A 19,519-nucleotide genomic window follows, 5' to 3' on the forward strand; every position below is an offset into this window, starting at 1 on the left:
GGATCTTCCCGACCCAGTGATTGAACCCACACCCCCTGCAGCTCCTGCATTGCAGGCAGATTCTTTACTGCTGAGCCGCTGGGGAAGCCCATAAAAAGCTCATTGTTGTTGTTGTTCAGTCACCCAGTCATGTCCCACTCTTTGCAGCCCCACAAACTGCAATACACAAGACCTCCCTGTCCCTCACCATCTCCCGGAGTTTGCCCAAGTTCATGCTCATTGCACTGGTGATGCTGTGCAGCCATCTCATCCTCTGACGCCCACTTCTCCTTCTGCCCTCAATCTTTCCCAGCATCAAGGACTTTTCCAATGAGTTGTCTGCTCACATCAGATGACCAAAATACTGAAACTTCAGCTTCAGCATCAGTCTTTTCAGTGAATATTCAGGGTTCATCTCCTTTAAGATTGACTGGTTTGATCTCCTTGCAGTCCAAGGGACTTTCAGGAGTCTTCTCTAGCACCACAGTTCGAAGGCATCAATTCTTTGGCAATCTGCCTTCTTTACAGTCCAGCTTTCACAACCGTAAGTGACCACTGAGAAGACTATAGCCTTGATTATACAGACCTTTGTTGGCAGAGTTCATATCTCTGTTTTTCAATACACTGTCTAGGTTTGTCATCACTTTCCTGCCTGTGGGTCAAGAAGCAATAGTCAGAACCCTGTATGGAATAACTGATTGGTTCAAGATGAAGAAAGGAGTAGGACAGGGCTATCTGCTGTCACCCTACTTGTTCAACCTATACTCTGAGCACCTCATGAGAAATGCTGAGCTGGATGAGTGACAAGCTGGAATCAAGATAGGTGGGAGAAACATCAACAACCTCAGATACCTGGATGGTGCCACTCTAATGGCAGAAAGTGAAGAGGAACTAAAGAGCTTCTTGATGAGGGTGAAGGAGGAGAGTGGAACAGCCAGCTTAAGACTAAATATTGAAAAAAACAACTAAGATCATGGCATCTGGCCCATGACTGCAGGGCAAATAGAAGGAGAAAAGGTGGAAGTAAGGACAGATTTCCTCTTCTTGGGCTCCGGAATCACTGTGGACAGTGACTGCAGCCATGAAATCAAAAGAGGATTGCTTCTTGGCAGGAAAACGATGACAAAGAGCCCATCAGTTCAGTTCAGTCGCTCATTCGTGTCCAACTCTTTGCAACCCCATGAATCGCAGCACGCCAGGCCTCCCTGTTCATCACCAACTCCCGGAGTTCACTCAAACTCATGTCTATCGAGTCAGTGATGCCATCCAGCCATCTCATCCTCTGTCGTCCCCTTCTCCTCCTGCCCCCAATCCCTCCCAGCATCAGAGTCTTTTCCAATGAGTTAACTCTTCGCATGAGGTGACCAAAGTACTGGAGTTTCAGCTTTAGCATCATTCCTTCCAAAGAAATCCCAAGGCTGATCTCCTTCAGAATGGACTGGTTGGATCTCCTTGCAGTCCAAGGGACTCTCAAGAGTCTTCTCCAACACCACAGTTCAAAAGCATCAATTCTTCAGCACTCAGCCTTCTTCACAGTCCAACTCTCACATCCATACCTGACTACTGGAAAAACCATAGCCTTGACTAGACGGACCTTAGTTGGCAAAGTAATATCTCTGCTTTTGAATATGCTATCTAGGTTGGTCATAACTTTCCTTCCAAGGAGTAAGCATTTTTTAATTTCATGGCTGCAGTCACCATCTGCAGTGATTTTGGAGCCCCAAAAAATAAAGTCTGACACTGTTTCCACTGTTTCCCCATCTATTTCCCATGAAGTGATGGGATCGGATGCTATGATCTTTGTTTTCTGAATGTTGAGCTTTAAGCCAACTTTTTCACTCTCCTCTTTCACTTTCATCAAGAGGTTTTTTAGTTCCTCTTCACTTTCTGCCATAAGGGTGGTATCATCTGCATATCTGTGGTTATTGATATTTCTCCCGGCAATCTTGATTCCAGCTTGTATTTCTTCCAGCCCAGCGTTTCTCATGATGTACTCTGCATATAACTTAAATAAGCAGGGTGACAATATACAGCAACTGGACATGGAATAACAGACTGGTTCCAAATAGGAAAAGGAGTACGTCAAGAGCCCATACAACTTTGTAATTAAAAGACAAACAGAAAGTGGAAGTGTTAGTCGCTCTTAGTTGCATCCGACTCTTTGTGACCCCATGGACTGTAGCCTGCCAGGCTCCTCTGTCCGTGGAGTTCTCCAGGTAAGAATACTGGAGTGGGTAGCCAGTCCCTTCTCCAGAGGATCTTCCCGACCCAGGGATCCAACCCAGATCTCCCACATTGCAAGCAGATTCCTTACCCTCTGAGCCACCAGGGAAGCCCCCAAAGACAAATAACCTTATTGTTATATGAGGAAAGGATCTAACAGACATTTCTCCAAGGAAGATTTGCCAATAGCCAATACGCACATAAAAAGATATTTAACATCACTGGTCATCAGGGTAATGCAAATCAAAACCGCAATGCAAAGTAGCTGCCTGAAAACAGCTTATGGTAACCTGTTATTTACTGGCAAAGAAGTATCTCCTTTTGTGGACAAATGAAATAAATTAAATACCACGGAAAAATAAAAAATGCAGAACACTAAATGGGTGGCACCCTACTCCAGTACTCTTGCCTGGAAAACCCCACGGATGGAGGAGCCCGGTAGGCTGCAGTCCATGGGGTCGCTAAGAGTCTGACAGGACTGAGCGACTTCACTTTCACTTTTCACTTTCATGCACTGGAGAAGGAAATGGCAACCCACTCCAGTGTTCTTGCCTGGAGAATCCCAGGGACGAGGGAGCCTGGTGGGCTGCCGTCTATGGGGTCACACAGAGTTAGACACGACTGAAGTGACTTAGCAGCAGAAAAACCAAAAACTACAAGTTTTGGTAAAAATGTGGAGAAATTAGAACATATTATTAACACATAATTCACTTATGCCATCCCTAGTAATATATCTAAAAGAATTAAAAACAGGTATTCATGCAAATACATGTGCACAAACATTCATAGCAGCATTGTTTACAATAGCTAAATGGTGAAAATGATCCAAATGGCCATCAACAGAAGAATGAATAAGCAGAAAGGGGCATATCCGTACAGTGAAATACTACTTGACAATAAAAAATCGATGAAGTACTGATACAATGTACAAAATGGATGAGCCTATAAAACATCATGCTAAGGGAAAATGGCAGTCACAAAGGATTCCATTTCATATGGTTCCAATTAAATGAAACGTCCAAATTTGGTAAATCCATAGAGTACATAGATTAGTAGTTATCTTGGCCTGGGGAAGAAGAGAGGAAATGGAGGTTAAGGAGTAGAAGGTTTCTTTTGGGATAATGAAAATGTTATAAAAGCCATTGAATCATATATTTTATGACTGAATCATACATTTGAATCATACATGTTAAATGAATGAATTGTACAGCATATGAGTTATATCTCCATGTATCTATTTGAAAAATTAACACTAAGAACTTTTTTGAAAAAGCAAACTACTTCCTTGGAAGAAGCATTACTATTTCTAGTACTGAGACTGGAGAGACTAAGACAGGTGTACAGAGAATGTCCTACAAGATGTGATAAATGACAGTCCCGGTGATATCTTTCAATGCAACAACATAAGGATGTTCTTAGAATCCTCTTTAATAAAGGATAAGGCACTAAAGAAAATGCAATTCAATGCTCTCGGGCTTAATAATCCAATGAGGTACTCTGGAGAAATGAACAACCTGTGCATCTTTCAGGAGAACTTCCATAACTATTGTTTTCAGCCTTGTTTCCCCCTTCTTTCACATATTATCAATATTTACAAATATAATGATGCTCACTGAGAAAACTAGAGACAAGTGAAAAGAGAAAATAAAAATCACCCATAAGTTTACCACCTAGAAATGATCACTGTTAGCTTTTGAAGTTGGAGATGACCAGTATTGGAAAATAGTTGTTTAAAAGGAATTCATTTAAAACAAGAGACAACATTTCATAGTAAATCGTGTGTGTGATGGGGAAGAAAAGATCTGATAAGAATATTATCTTAAAAAATAAACCAAAAACTTATAAAGATTTATGCAATTTATATTGCTTCTGCAAGTATGAGTGAGTCAAATTTCCATTTTGGAGATGTGTAATTTTATGAACATATTTATTTGTTTAGTAACTTGATTAGATGATCTTCATTTCATCATTTGACCTTTACAGCACAATTCCATACAGAGCATTGCTGTTCATATATATATATTTGATTACTTTACTCATTTTTGCAATGGCCTAACTCTTGAATACTGAGTGACAGTGAGTTCAAGCTAGTATATCATTCAATGGAACACTATTCAGCCACAAAATGGACTAGAGTATTTATACATACTACAACATGGGTGAACTCTGAAGACATTACGCTAAGTGAAAGTTAATCACAAAAAAACACATATTGTACCATTCCGTTTACATGAAATGTCCAGAGTAGGCAAACCCATGGAGATAGAAAGTGGATTACTCAGAGGAGGGAAGAATGAAGAGTGACTGCTAATGGATATGGGACTTCTCGAGGTGATAAAAATGTTCTGAAGTTAGTAGTGATTGTTGTACAACTCTGTGAATATCCTAAAACTACTGATATGTACATTTTAAAAGGGCAAATCTTAGCTGCTACTGCTGCTAAGTCGCTTCAGTCATGTCTGACCCTGTGCGATCTCATAGACAGCAGCCTACCAGGATCCTCTGTCCCTGGGATTCTCCAGGCAAGAATACTGGAGTGGGTTACCATTTCCTTCTCCAATGTGCGAGAGTGAAAAACAAAAGTGAAGTTGCTCAGTCGTGTCTGACTCTTCACAACCCCATCGACTGTAGCCTACCAGGCTCCTCTGTCCATGGGATTTTCCAGGCAAGAGTACTGGAGTGGGATGCCATTTCTTTCTCCATTCAATACATGAATATATCCCCCAAAACATTATACTCTCTGGCAAGTTCTTGGAAAACAGCTGTCCTCTGCTACTGGTAAATGAGTTGCCTTCTTGCACAAATTGAGGACCCTGAGGATGACCAGGGTTGGAAAAGTAGGCTATACCACATTCCCTAAAAGTGATAGGACCACAGCTTGAGGAGCCTGCTTGGAGAATTTTATCTTACTCCTATTCTTTATGCACTCTTCCCACAGCAAAGAAACAGCCAAGGAATTCTCCTGCTGATGACCCTAAATATACTGCTCATTCAATAAGGAATTGATAATTGATGATATGCTTTATTGAATCGATATGATACACAGCCATATAGCACTAAAAACTTGCCTCACTCTTACCTGATTATTATAGAAACAGCTAGGCAAGGACTCAGGATGTGGTGGAAGGATGGAAGCAGCAAGTTTCTTATGGTGAGATGGTTTTCTCTTCCTCCCTGTCTTCCTCTTCTTTCTTTCCCTTCTTTCTCCTCCTTTTTCCTGTTCCTTTATTGTTCTTAAGTTGGCACAGTATTATGAGTAATTTATATAATTATAGTATTACAATATCTAATACATTTTCCAAAAGACAGCATCTTTTATCTACATTAATACTTCAGTAGATATCATTTAATTTCAAACCATTATTTTTAAAAGGACAGATGTAGGTAAACACTGAAGGATCATCCCGACTTTTATTAATGTGTCCTCACACTCCCTGTACACTAACCATAGAAGGTGTCATTTAACTGAAAGAAGATAATGTATCCTTCCCCTCCTGGCCTCTCAAGGAAATTGAATATTTTCTAAGTGCCTATTGTTAAGTCCCAAATGAGTAGAAAAACGAAATATTTTTTCTATCAATTGCCTTACAGATGGGTACAAATTTCTGCAGCTGCTTTTTGCTTTTTCATTTTTCTTAAAACTTGGCTGCCACAAGCCAGTTCAATTAGTTTTTAAGTTAGATTTATATCTGCTCAATAATTCACTTTATTTAAAAAAAAATTTCTATTTATTTATTTGGCTTCCCTGGGTCTTAATTGTGGGATGTTCCCTGACCAGGAATGGAACCCCGAACCCCTGCATTAGGAGCTCAGAGTCTTAGCCACTGGACTACCAGGGAAATCCCAATAATTCACTTTTTGAGAGATCAAAGTCACAAGTTAGTTCCAGGTCTATCTAGTTGTGGTTATTATTCAAATTAGTAGGAAAGGACTTAATAACAACAACAAAAAGAAATAAAGAGAGAATGCAAACCATCAACAACAACAAAAAGAACTTAAAACTTGATCCTTTTCCTACCCCCAATGTCCTATGAAAAGTTTTGCCTGAACTCAAACTTTTCTCCGTATAATGTCTACTCACTGGTCATATTTATGCCTCTAAAATTTCATAGAATAAATGTAACCCTCTTTCCTCGTGACTGTTTTTTGAACATCTGGAAAAAATTGTTACATGCTTCTCAAGTACTTTGCTCTTTTCCTGATTCCTGGAAAGTGCTTTCTCAAACCTTCATACATTGCTTCCTGCACATTTACAACTCAACTTAAAGGTCACCTCTACACAGATATCTTCCTTAGTGGCTTCCCTAGTGGTTCAGTTGGTAAACAGTCTAGCCGCAATGTGAGAGACCTGGGTTCAATCCCTGGGTTGAGAAGATCCCCTGAAGGAAAGGCAACCCACTCCAGTATTCCTGCCTGGAGAATTAAATGGACAGAGGAGCCTGGTGGGCTACAGTCCATGGAGTCACAAATAGTCAGACATGACTAACTGACTAACTTTCTTTCATTCTTTCTTACAGAGATATCTTCTCTTGTCATTCTAAGATAACCTGTCTTAGTCATTTCATCAACTCTTTTATCATCCTTGTAATATTTATCACTTTCTTAACTTATCCATTTGTGAACACTTTTACTGCCTGCCTCTTTCCCTCCTAGAATGTGAGTCTGGTAATCTGCCTCTCTTGTTCACACAATTCCTAGTGGAATTGAGTGTTCAACAGGACCCAGCCATTCCATTCCTAGATATCGACCCAAATGAAACGAAAATATTTGTCCACACAAAAACTTGTAACATGAATGTACATAGCAGCTTTTTCCATAATGGCCCCAGACTGGAAACATCACAAATGCCCACAATCAGATAAATAGATAAGCAAAATGAGATACATCCATAAGATGACATACCATTCAGTAATGAATTACAGATAGATGAGGCAAGATGTGCAAACCTCAAAATCTTCAGGCTGAGTGCAAGAATCCAGTCATAGGAGCCCTGCTCTATTTCATTTCTATAAAATTCTAGAAAATAATAATTATAGTGACAGAAAGCAGAGACATTACTTTGCCAACAAAAGTCCATCTAGTCAAAGCTATGGTTTTTCTAGTAGTCATGTATAGATGTGAGAGTTGGATTATATAAAGAAAGCTGAGCGCCGAAGAACAGATGCTTCTGAACTGTGGTGTTGGAAAAGACTCTTGAGAATCCCTTGGACAGCAAGGAGATCCAAACAGTCCATCCCAGAGGAAATCAGTCCTGAATATTCACTGGAAGGACTGATGCTGAAGCTGAAACTCCAACTTTGGCCACCTGATGTGAAGAAATGACTAATTTGAAAAGACCCTGATACTGGGAAAGATTGAAGGCAGGAGAAAGGGACGACAGAGGATGAGATGGTTGGATGGCATCACTGACTCAATGGACATGAGTTCAAGCAAGCTTCAGGAGCTGGTGATGGACAAGGAAGCCTGGTGTACTGCCGTCTATGGGGTTGCAGAGTAGGACACAACTGAGCGACTGAACTGGACTGACTGACAGAAAGCAGATCAATGGTTGCCTGGGGCTTAAGGTAGAGGGAGAATGGACTACAGAGAAGCATAAGGAATTTTTTGGAGTAATGAAAATGTTCCCATCTTTATTGTGCTAGTGTTTTCATGGGTTTATACAAATGTCAAAACTCACCAAATCATATACTTTAAAGGGATATACTTTATTGTACAAAAATTATATTCCAATTGATAAAAATAAATTTGTTTAGTGACTGCTTTTTTTCCCCCTGGCAAATCATCTCCACCCGATCTGGCAAGGCTTGGAGATTTTTCATTGCTCTTGTCACCATCTTCTGAACACAGTCCAGGCAGCTCAGGTTCCTCCAAGTGTGTGCCTAGCAGTGGAACCAATGCTGCAAATGTGGTTTGAGCAGATTAGAGAACAATGGGTCTCTGTTCTTCCACTTTTTATTACTGTATACTCATATCAGGCTTTGCTGTTTTCAGAATTTCTTGTCTATTTCAGGCATTCTATTTCAGTCAACCTGAATGTTGCACTTCTGTCAGTGCCGCTTAAATTTCTGTGGATCTTTCTGGAAGTCTGCTCACACTGATGACTGACATAGTGGTTGTCCCCTGGGTCATTTCCCAACTGTAGAACCACATCTCTCTTATCCTAAAAATGTTCATATCTATTTCCCCTCTAGGTACTGAACTTTTCATTTATCAAACTAAATTTGTCTTTTTGGCTTCAGGCCATATTCCAAGCCTGCCAAGATATTTTACATTTATGTCTTCTAATAGCCCCACTGCTTTGTCATCCACAAATGTGCCCTGTCTTCATTCAAGTGGAAGATAAACTTGTTTAAGGAGCAAAAGTCAACAACAGAGCCCCGAGGCTTGCCCACAAAGATTTCCTTTGTAGATATCACAGATTATTCATCATTCATCAGTAGTCTTTGGGTACACTAGTCCTTCAAATTGCTTTGAATCGGCCTGAATGCTTTTTCAGTTATATCACATTTAAAAAAAAAATTAATGACAGGGAAACACTTACAATTTGATACTGATTTTAAGAGCAGGGTACCTAGTAGTTAACCCTACTACTACTGGCTCATGACTGAAGGGGGTATAAAGGGCTTCTAAAGGGCTTGACAAAATTTCTTTATCTGGATAATGGTTATAACAGTACATTCATTTTGTAAAAATTAATTGCATTTACTTATCTGAATAATACCCCATTCCCATTTGTGGTATTAATGGGAAATTAATGTGGTATTGAAAAGCAGAGACATTACTTTGCCAACAAAGGTCCATCTAGTCCAGGCTATGGTTTTTCCAGTGGTCATGTATGGATGTGAGAGTTGGACTGTGAAGAAGGCTGAGCACCAAAGAATTGATGCTTTTGAACTGTGGTGTTGGAGAAGATTCTCAAGAGTCCCTTGGACTGCAAGGAGATCCAACCAGTCCATTCTGAAGGAGATCAGCCCTGGGTGTTCTTTGGAAGGAATGATACTAAAGCTGAAACTCCAGCACTTTGACCACCTCATGAGAAGAGCTGACTCATTGGAAAAGACTCTGATGCTGGGAGGGATTCGGGGCAGGAGGAGAAAGCGACGACAGAGGATGAGATGGCTGGATGGCATCACCGACGGATGTGAGTTTGAGTGAACTCCGGGAGTTGGTGATGGACAGGGAGGCCTGGCGTGCTGCGATTCATGGGGTCGCAAAGAGTTGGACACGACTGAGCGACTGAACTGAACTGAACTGAATGCAGTATTAATTTAAAAATTTTAACTTTAAAAAGTTTGCTTTTTTAAAAAAGCAGAACTCCAAATAATATAGTAAGATCATCTTTAAGAACCTGCATTTTTAAAGCAATAAGATGTAGCAAAATGTTAATAGTAGTATTCTGGGTGGTGAGATTACATGACTTTTCTCCTCTGCAAGTTTCTCTTCAATAATCAGAAAAATGATGTTTCTTATAATCAAGAAAAAAAAGTTTTATTATGATTGATTGATTTCTGGGCTTGTGGGAGCCTAGTTCTTCAACCAAGGATCAAACCCAGACCCCTGCAGTGGAAGCTTAGAATCCTAACCACTGGACCACCAGGGAATTCCCAAAATTGTATTTTAAAGAAAATGCTTTCTAAATTGAAAACATACGTGTAAGGTATTGTTCTAGCACAACGCCTGAAACATATTGTTGTTGTTTAGTAAGTTATGTTCAACTCTTTTGCTACCCCACGGACTGTAGCCTGCCAGGTTCCTCTGTCCACGGCATTTCCCAGGCAAGAATACTAGAATGGGCTGCCATTTCCTTCTCCAGGGAATCTTTTGGACCCAGGGATCAAACCATTGTCTCCTGTATTGGCAGGCAGGCTCTTTACCACTGAGCCACCAGAGAAGCCTCTGAAACATAATAATGCTTGATAAATGAGTGAATGACCACTTCTCTATCTGCCAGGCAAGGACTCCTTTTGAAAAAGCAATGTGATCAGTTAACACTCTCAGCTCCCAGGGAATTCATGCTAGCTTCTAGCAATGACTACCTTCTTGTCCGAGTAAGTGCTCACAACCCACCTGTGTAATAATTCTCCCCAAAAGGTTGCCAGGACCAAATCTGCCTCACTCTGCTTCCTCATAATTCCTTCAAGATTAGCTAATGGTCCTTTTCTGGGATCAAGACTCAGATTCTTTCAATCAGCCTGGTGCTTTCCATACTACATCTCATCCACCTTGAGGTGAGGAATATGGAGCCCCACTTTGCAACCATGATGACTCTGTTCCTCTCACTTCCTAAGCATGGAAATCACTTAAGAACTCTGCCAGCTAGTACTGTACCACTTGCTTTATCGGGGCCTCTTTAAAGATATTACTTGCCTTTCTACTGCTACAAGCACAAAACAAAGCCTCATTTGTTTTCTTTGCATTTCTTGAAAAACTAACACTTCTAACATTACTTAGGGAACCATACCACTAATTGGTATTGCCAGTGGTTTTGACTGTCTTTAACTGGATCCTTGTCTTTTTAAATCTTAGCTGAGGGCTCAGAGAGCATCAGGAGATGATGTCACTTTCTTTTAAGGCCACAACTCTTGTCCCTAACATTGCTCTGCCTGCAGTGTTAGGCACTGCCTCCTGCATATTCCACTCTTGAGGAGCTCCTTGGCATGTTTGCATTTTTTTTTCATCTTTTACTTAATTTTTGGCTGCACTGGATCTTCACTGCTGCACACGCGCTTTCTCTAGTTGCAGTGAGTAGCGGCTACTCTTCGTCAAGGTGCGCAGGCTTCTCATTTCGTTGGCTTCTCTGTTGTGGAGCAGGGGCTCTAGGCACACGGATTCAGTAGTTGTGGCTTGCAGGCTCTAGAGAGCAGGTTCAGAAGCTGTGGTGCATGGGCTAAATTGCTCTGCACTACGTGGGATCTTCCCGGACCAGGGATTGGATTCATGTTCCCTACCTTAGCAGGCAGTTCTTACCCACTGTGCCACCAGGGAAGTCCATGACTGATTTTTCAAAATTCAGTTTAATCCTTCCCCAAGGTCTCCCTATGCAGAGGAAGGTGCTGGGCATAAAACTCAAACTTGTGACTAGACTATGAGTCAAATGGATGGAAAGAGGCCTAAGGGGACAGCAATGGATTCTCATGCTCTTTCCCCCAGTGCCATAAACCCTAGGATTGCCTCCGAGCCAGAGGCAATCAGATTGTCTTCTAAAGTGATGTCTCAATTCAGGTCTCTTTGCCACCTGCTTTGTCAGCTGACTCTGAGGAACTAGCTTCTAGCTAAGGGGGCTGGGAAAATAAACTTCTCAGGATGATGTATGTGAATCTTCCAAGTCCATTTTAAATGCACCTGCTAACACTAAGCAGGGAGTGCTTTGCCCTCCAGAAACCTCTTTCTGAGCCTGCAGTGTTTCAGAGGGACAGAGGGGATCCTGAACACAGCCTCTGCTTAAGGTCAACTCTGGCTCTGGCTGCAGGTCCTTTCCCCTGATTTGGCATCCAGAGCCAGGGCCTCTGCAGCCCTGGGTTCCAGCTTAATGGGAGGGCATGCCTCATAGAGCCAACACTTGCCACTCTGCTTCTAGGTGAACCTGTCTGAGCTTGAGGAATCAATTCCAATCCAGTAAAAGACTTAAAAGCTCAGGGGCCTTGCTCCTTGCTTGACAAAAGCCTAAACTGTTGAGTTCTAGAAGCTTTCCCATCACCACCACCCCTTTTTTGTTTTAACCTTCTTTAATACAGACTCCAGCCCCACTGGAGATTTCCCTCGTGGCTCAGAAGGTAAAACGTCTGTCTACAATGACGAAGACCCAGGTTCAATCCCTGGGTCAGGAAAATCCCCTGGAGAAGGAAAATGGCAGCCCACTCCAGTACTACTGCCTGGAAAATCCTATGGACAGAGGAGCCTGGTGGGCTACAGTCCATGGGGTTGCAGAGTCGGACACGACTGAGCAACTCCACTTTCCACTTTTTCCAGCCCCACTAACAAGCAGGGGCCTGTGGTGTGAGACCTTTGTTCCTGTGTTTAGAACCTACTTTCTGGTGCTCAGAGTGTGACAAGGCAGGGTGGGAGGTGAGAATGGATTGGGGGAGGAACGGAAGTTGTTTCAAGGAAGCACCAAATCAAGAAAATTAAATAGGCTGAAAGGCTTACCTTATGTTTATGCCTTATTCTAAAACTTTTTCCCTAAGAATTTTGAACTGGCAAAGGTGCAAAGACTTCAATTCAAGCAAGGCAGTCAAAATTTTCAAACATGGCATAATATGGTCCACTCTGGGTGGTATAGAAAAAAGTGTTATCTTTGCTGTTTTTAAACTTGAACCACTAAAGTTGTTGGTATGAGAGGAAAATAATATACATATAAAAGCAAGTTGACTTTCTTTTCACACCTGGCATAAGCCTTGAGCCAACAAATCCAATTTAACTTTTTGTTCACAGTAGCTTATTTTTTTTAGTAGGTTATGTATTTTTGTAAATATTTGGCTGTACCAGATCTTAATTGCAGCATGTGGGAACCAGTTCCCCAACCAGAGATAGAAGACAGGTCCCCTGCATTGGGAATGCAGACTCAGCCTCTGGATTACCAAGGAAGACCCAACAGAAGCATATTTAAATGGACGTGAACAGTCTACACAATTTCATAATGTGTGTGTGTATATATATATATATATAAAATATATATACACTAGAATATATATATGTATATACCCTAAAATATATCTGCCTTTCATGCAATTATGAGGTGTTTTGATGATTTCTATGATCCATCAAAAGTTCATTAGGATAATAAATACTGTGTATTTTTGTAGGCTCTTAATTTCATAATGGACAAAGTACTGATATTGAAATTTCATTAAAAAACAAACCTCTTCTTGGTCAAATTTAGCAGTGGTTTGTGATTTTAACTTCTTCCATTTTAAAACTTCTGTGAATCCTTTCCTGGCCTCACCTTTAGGTGGGGGGGAGGAGAAATGTGTAAAAATATAAATGAAAGGAAGAAGAAATCAGAAGAAGCTAGATAATTGAAAACTGACTTGGTCTAAGTTCGCCTCCACCCGCTTCCTTTATTGATTTGGGTAATAACACCTCTACTTTGGACTATGTTCAATACCAAGATAACAAATAGCATTTAAGTTATAAAAAGGAATCAAACTTCATGAAATTGTATATACCTCGGTATTAATATTAATATCCTAGAAAAATATATTTTGTATTTAAAAAATAATAATCTGCTTTTCTCATCTATCAAAAACCAAATTTAAGTAAAACTTAGGACAGGGAACTTACCACCTTTACTGAAATGGATACATATTCTCCAATCAATGTATGTGTTCTAATGTTCAAGGACAAATGGAAATTAAAATGCACTTCCCACAAAAATGATATAAATGGTGAATCAAGAGTTCCAGATAGTTGACAACTACAACAAAAAGTCTTTGAGTTAGATTTCAGTAATACTATGTAATATTCTCTTATGAAGAAGATTCAAAGACTAAAAAAACTGCACAGGAAACAAGCTGTTTATTGCTGTTCAGTAGCTAAATTGTATCCAACTCTTTACAACCCCATGGACTGCAGCATGACAGGCTTCCCTGTCCTTCACTACCTCTGAAGGTTACTGATTAAAACAACAAAAACTTTCAAGACATCACATCTGCAGAAAATGTGGCGATCTTTACATTAAGATTGGTTGAAATGCTGAGGCAGGTCTTCCTGATGGAGAGGGGTCAAGGTGTTATTGGACAGAAAGAACAAAACATGGCCACCAAACTGAGAAAATATCTTGAGACCAAAAAATGAGGCTGGACACTTCATGCGATCAGATTATAGGGTAGTTTACTTAGAGGGTAGGATGGGATGGATGACATCCGGAAACACTGGAGATTTTTATAGTTAACCTAGGGTACGAGGGTACGTGCTTGGAAAACAGGAAGTGCGTTCCAAAGTCAAGATTTATGAACGGGTAACTAGTCTCTTGGGTACTGGGAATACGTCAGCCAAAGGTCTTCATTATTGTTTGGAGCCTAACAATAATAAAGAGTACAGAGGCCACCTGGACCTAATGATCACTAAACAGTATCTATTCACTACAAAGCCACCACAGTACAACCCTAGGTAGGGTCAGCTGAAGGACAGGAGGCGCTGAACAGGCCCAAGATGGCATCACGTTATAACAGCCATTCAATATGGCAGAGGGTACTTCTTGTAAGTGACTGGTGAAAAGGGCCCATTGCTTTGCCTCCTGAATCACTGTCTTCATCAGTGTTAGTTGGACCTGTCAGGGGTCAAGCACTGGGCAAAGACTATACTCCTATCATTACTGATGCTCCTTTCATGACTCCCTTTCTCCCCAACTATTGTCCATCTACTTGTAGATAGCAGGACATGAATCGTTTTAATTTAACCCTCTCTCTCCATTTAGACATAATCTGCCTACTTCAGGTCTAGATCTCCTGGAGAAGGGAAAGGCTACTCACTCCAGTATTCTGACCTGGAGAATTCCATGGACTGTATAGTCCATGGGGTCACAAAGTCGGACACAACTGAGTGACTTTCACTTTCACTTTTATTTTTTCAGGTCTAAAATTATGTAGTCTTGGTTAAATTTATAATCAAGGACTTCCTTGATGGTGCAGTGGATAAGAATCCACCTGCCAACGTAGGGGACACAGGTTTGATCCCTGGTCTGGGAAGATTCCACATGCCTTGGAGCAACCAAGCTCATGTGCCACAACTATTAAGCCTGAGTGCTGCCGCTACTGAAGCCTGTGTGCCTAGAACCTGTGTTCTGCAACAAGAAGCCAAAAAAAAAAAAAAAGAAAAACAATGTATAATCAAGCAGCAAGTGCACATAAGTGATACTAACGCCCTCCTTTTTAAGAGGAGAGTATCAGCCATCCATCTGGAAAGGGATGGGGAGAGGGAAGGCTAAGGAATGGGTTTACAAAAGAGAAAGGATAAAGAAAGTAAAATTGAGATTCCAGTTTTTGCTTAGTGTCAGCAAACTCATATAAATGCATGCACACACAAAGACATGGAGGAGCTCCTTGACATGGAATTGAAAACAAAAGCATTTCTATTTCATATAACACACCATGGTTTATGTATGTTTGTTCTTATACAGCATAATTGAGTTGTGTAAAGGAGCCTTTTTGCCAGGGACTCAATCAAGGAAACTAAAATTTACATTTAGGGAAAACAAGTTTGCAATACTAGGAATAGGAAGTAGAAAGCCTTTTGCCATTTTTCTAGGCACAGGGCCAGTCTTCAAGAAAATTTCAAAACAAGCTGTTTGGCTCTGACTTACTCCTACTCAGTATGTAAACACCCAGGGCCTTCATGTGCCCTTTACCTAGGGCTACCTGGTACCCTCAAATGTCCTCTGCCTTAACTTACCATTCCTCTTTTCTCACTTCGACCCTTAGCAAAACTTCTTTTCTCTCTGAGAAGATGGATAAGGCTTCATTTAGTAGTAGAATCTCTTGAAATTAAAATAATCAGTAGTAAGGCAATATGTCGGATAGTAGACACCTCAGAGATTTATGTTCTAAGACATAAAGCTTAAAATCTCAAAATGAATCTCTGGTCGAATTTTAGGCAGAACAACAGGAAAGTCAGGTTGTAGGTATATGCTGGGAGATGGGGTCACGTTTCCAGGCAGCTCACACTGAGCATGTATACAGTTACTTTGGAACATTTACACTTTCCATGACTTCTTCCCTTTATTTAAGGCTTAACTCAAAATTCTCTAAAATACCACTGGTTGTTCTGGGGATCCTTCCTCACTTATCCACCCAATGAGACAGGGGACATTGTAGGGCGTGGGCAGAGGGTAATGTCACATCACAGAAAGAAAATGGCATACCTGGGTATAATATCTCCAGTAAGAGTATAACTTTCAACCTAATACTACTATGTTACTGTTCATAATGTATATAATATATATAGTTTAGGTAAATTATCGTTATAAAAATATATAATAACACCTTATAAGAAACTCTGAAACAATGGATGCTTCATAACTACAATAAAAATGCAGCTATTGGCTAAATTCCATCAATTCTTTTTAATTCTCTTTGATTTGTTCTCCTCCTCTTCTGCTTTCCTTTCTGCAGGTCGCTTCTTCAGCCCCTTCATTTTCCTGGTTTGTAGTTTGCTTAGGTCTTGCTTTTGCATATGAATTCTTCCATAAGTTGTACCAAAAGTATCATGAGAGATATTTTTCTTCTTCTTTGGCTATGAAATAGTAATATATGAAAAAACAGTTGAGTCTACTATTATGAACTGATAAAAATCTAGTGTACAACAACTATTGTTTAACAACTTCAACCGAAGAAACTAATCATTGTCATGCACTGAGAGAAGTTCTTATGTTTAGCTTAAGGATTATGACTATCATTTCAAATATTTACTGGCATTCCAGAGATGCCATTTCTACTTGCTTTTTAAAACCATTCAAAAGTCAAAATACATTTTATGGAAGTATGGGTTATACATCCTAGGCTTGAAATTACATTTTCACAATGCCCAAAATGAGACCTATTTTTGCTGAAAACTGGCAGTCTTGGCTACCAGGAAGCACTCAGCAACACTTGATGCTTGGTTTCTACAATTTTATTATCCTTTATGATTGGCTTATTTGCTTCTTCCTTCTTTCTTTGGCTCTGAAAGTCTAATTTTATCTATTATATTGATCTGTTTATATATGTCCTTTAATGTAATATGCTACAAATCCTTTTTGGAAAGAAGAGAGGAATATACAAATAAACATGGCACCAATCTGCAAGTCATGTACCTTCAGGGCTTTGGGCATTTTCATAGATAATTTATAAAGGTCATCTGATGCTAGGTGTGTCCGCCTCAGAACCAAATCCAACGAGGGTCCCATCTCTTCCAATTCAATCCGTGGTGTTCTACAGCCAGATTTCTTCAACAGCAACCTTTATGAAATAGCAAAAAGAAATGTTGCTTTGACTTTGATAATCAAAATCCCATTCCTCCAAATACTTTTGTTCTAGAGAATTACAGTTCCATAAAATAACAAAATGTTTGGAAAGCCTAATTTTAATACTTTATATACAGATAGTCTCCTAAGAAGTGGAATCTTTTATTTGATGTCTTTATTTAAGGTTTACATAATTATATTAACAATTTTAAGTGGATCTTTAAGACATTATATTTACATAATTAACAAATTCTTATTTCTCTAAGATCCATTCAGAATAAACTTTTCTCCAAAGCACAGACACTGATCTCTATAGATCGGAATGAACGTAACAAAACCATGACTTTCTGGATACCATATGTATAAATAACCTTGGATCCGAAAGCATATGAAGAATACAGCGCGGGGAAGAAGGGAGATTCATTTAATTCTTTTTTGGGGGAGTGACATTGTAAGAACTGCTCAAAGACTTGAAGGTTATTTGTGCTGAAAGACTCAAATTTGTTACAGTGATCAGATCTCCACACAGAAAAGGACTAAATAATAATGTTCAGAAAAGATGAGCCTTTTCACATAAAAGTCAGGATGAGAAAGAAGTAACAAGTGACACAGAGAAGAGAAAGAAGAGGAAAGCAGAGTAAGTAATACCCAGGAATAAGAAAATACCAGGAAGCAGGAGTGAAGTGTGTAAAACCTTATTAAAAGCCCTGCGTCACATGAAGACAACCAACCAATACAGTCCACTTACAGGAAGTGCTTTTACTGGCTTCTGCAAGAGTCACAGAGATAGGTATGCTGTATCAGACACAGTAGTTCACACTCAACTAAACAAGGCAAAAAGGAAAAACGAAACAAAAAACCCCACAGCCTAGGATATGTAAAGAGCAGAAATGTTAAACAAACAAAAACATACAAACATTAAAAGATAAAATAAATGTTAGTATGGGGCTTTAAGGGAGCAAGCACAGGGAAAAAAGGAGCTTAAATAACGGCTCTTAAGCCACTCTCCTCATGGGGATTCTGGGAGAAGAGACCTGAGGGAAGGCTTGTCTCTGGCCTACTGAGGGGAAAACATTTTTAGGAGCTGAAGATGGCTGACATCATGCCATTGTCCTTAATATTTCACTCAAAGCATACAGGGGCAGTGACCATGTAACTCTTATATCACAGGTTTTTATTTTTTATTCTGCAATCGCCTCTACATCTTTCATATCTCAAATAAACTGTATTTATCATGCTGAACTCGTATCAAGACTAAATCTTGGGAATTCCCTGGTGGGCCAGTGGCTAGCACTCCACACTTCCACTGCAGGGAGCATGAGTCCACTCTCTGGTTGGAGAACTAAGATCCCTGTACGCCGAGTGAAGCAGCCAACAAAAGAAATGAAAAAAAAAAAAAGACTAAATCTTGATTAATACCTTGCGTTCAGTAGATTAACTTAAGAAATCAAGGAAATCACATACATAAAATTTCAATGAAAAAAATTTCTGCCACTTAAAATGCTGCTGCTGCTAAGTCGCTTCAGTTGTGTCCGATTCTGTGCGACCCCACAGACGGCAGCCCACCAGGCTCCTCTGTCCCTGGGATTCTCCAGGCAAGAATACGGGGGTGGGTTGCCGTTTCTTTCTCCAATGCATGCATGCATGCTAAGTTGCTTCAGTCGTGTCCGACTCTGTGTGACCCTATGGACAGCAGCCCACCAGGCTCCTGTGTCCACGGGAGTCTCCAGGCAAGAATACTGGAGTGGGTTGCCATTTCCTTCGCCACGTAAAATGCTAATTTCAGCTAAATGGAAAACCTGTCAATACAGAACAATTCATGGCATGCCTGATAGAGTCCGATTACCCAAGGACCTTTTTATTTATGCAAGTGTCCTCCCAACAGAGTAATCTTTTGAGCAGTATAGAAAGTTAGTAAGATTGTTTCCATGTAACTACATATGCTGCTACTTACTGATGAATTAATTATAGTGCCATACTAGACAGTATGTGTGGATGATCTTAATCACTTCATTGAGTACGCTTATTATTCTATTTCTACTTGATAGAAGTAGAAGGAAACTTACTCCAGCTTTCAGTTCTCTGCATATGGTTTCTCGTGATAGAGCTATCATCTTTTCATTAACAGAATTTAATCATGAAATCTAGAATCTAAAATCATTAAATGTTAATCTTTAAAAAAAAACAAACAACCATCTATTTACACTTTCTCAGAGGAAATGTATTAAGAGAATTTATAAAGGATTTTTGTGATTGTACTAAGGAAAATACATGAAGACTCTATTAAATATCAACTCTTAAAAAATAAAATTAAAACCATTTCCTTTACCCTCAATGCCATCATAAACACTGCACTTCTTTTTAAAGCAGACATTTTGA

General features: G+C 40.0%; 1 protein-coding gene across 1 annotated transcript in view; it reads right to left on the reverse strand.

Annotated features, from left to right (window-relative positions):
• Positions 1-13,697: 13,697 nt before the first annotated feature.
• RPF2 (ribosome production factor 2 homolog) overlaps positions 13,698-19,519 on the reverse strand; it is a 35,765-nt gene continuing 29,943 nt past the window's right edge. The window contains exons 9-10 of the mRNA XM_004011200.5: positions 16,991-17,135; positions 13,698-16,431 (exon numbers count right to left, since the gene is read on the reverse strand). Coding sequence (XP_004011249.3) covers positions 16,252-16,431; positions 16,991-17,135 — 325 coding nt within the window. The 3' untranslated portion in view covers positions 13,698-16,251. The remainder of the gene's footprint in view (positions 16,432-16,990; positions 17,136-19,519) is intronic.

Source organism: Ovis aries, chromosome 8 (assembly GCF_016772045.2).
Source record: "Ovis aries strain OAR_USU_Benz2616 breed Rambouillet chromosome 8, ARS-UI_Ramb_v3.0, whole genome shotgun sequence".
In the NCBI taxonomy this organism is placed as follows: Eukaryota; Metazoa; Chordata; class Mammalia; order Artiodactyla; family Bovidae; genus Ovis; species Ovis aries.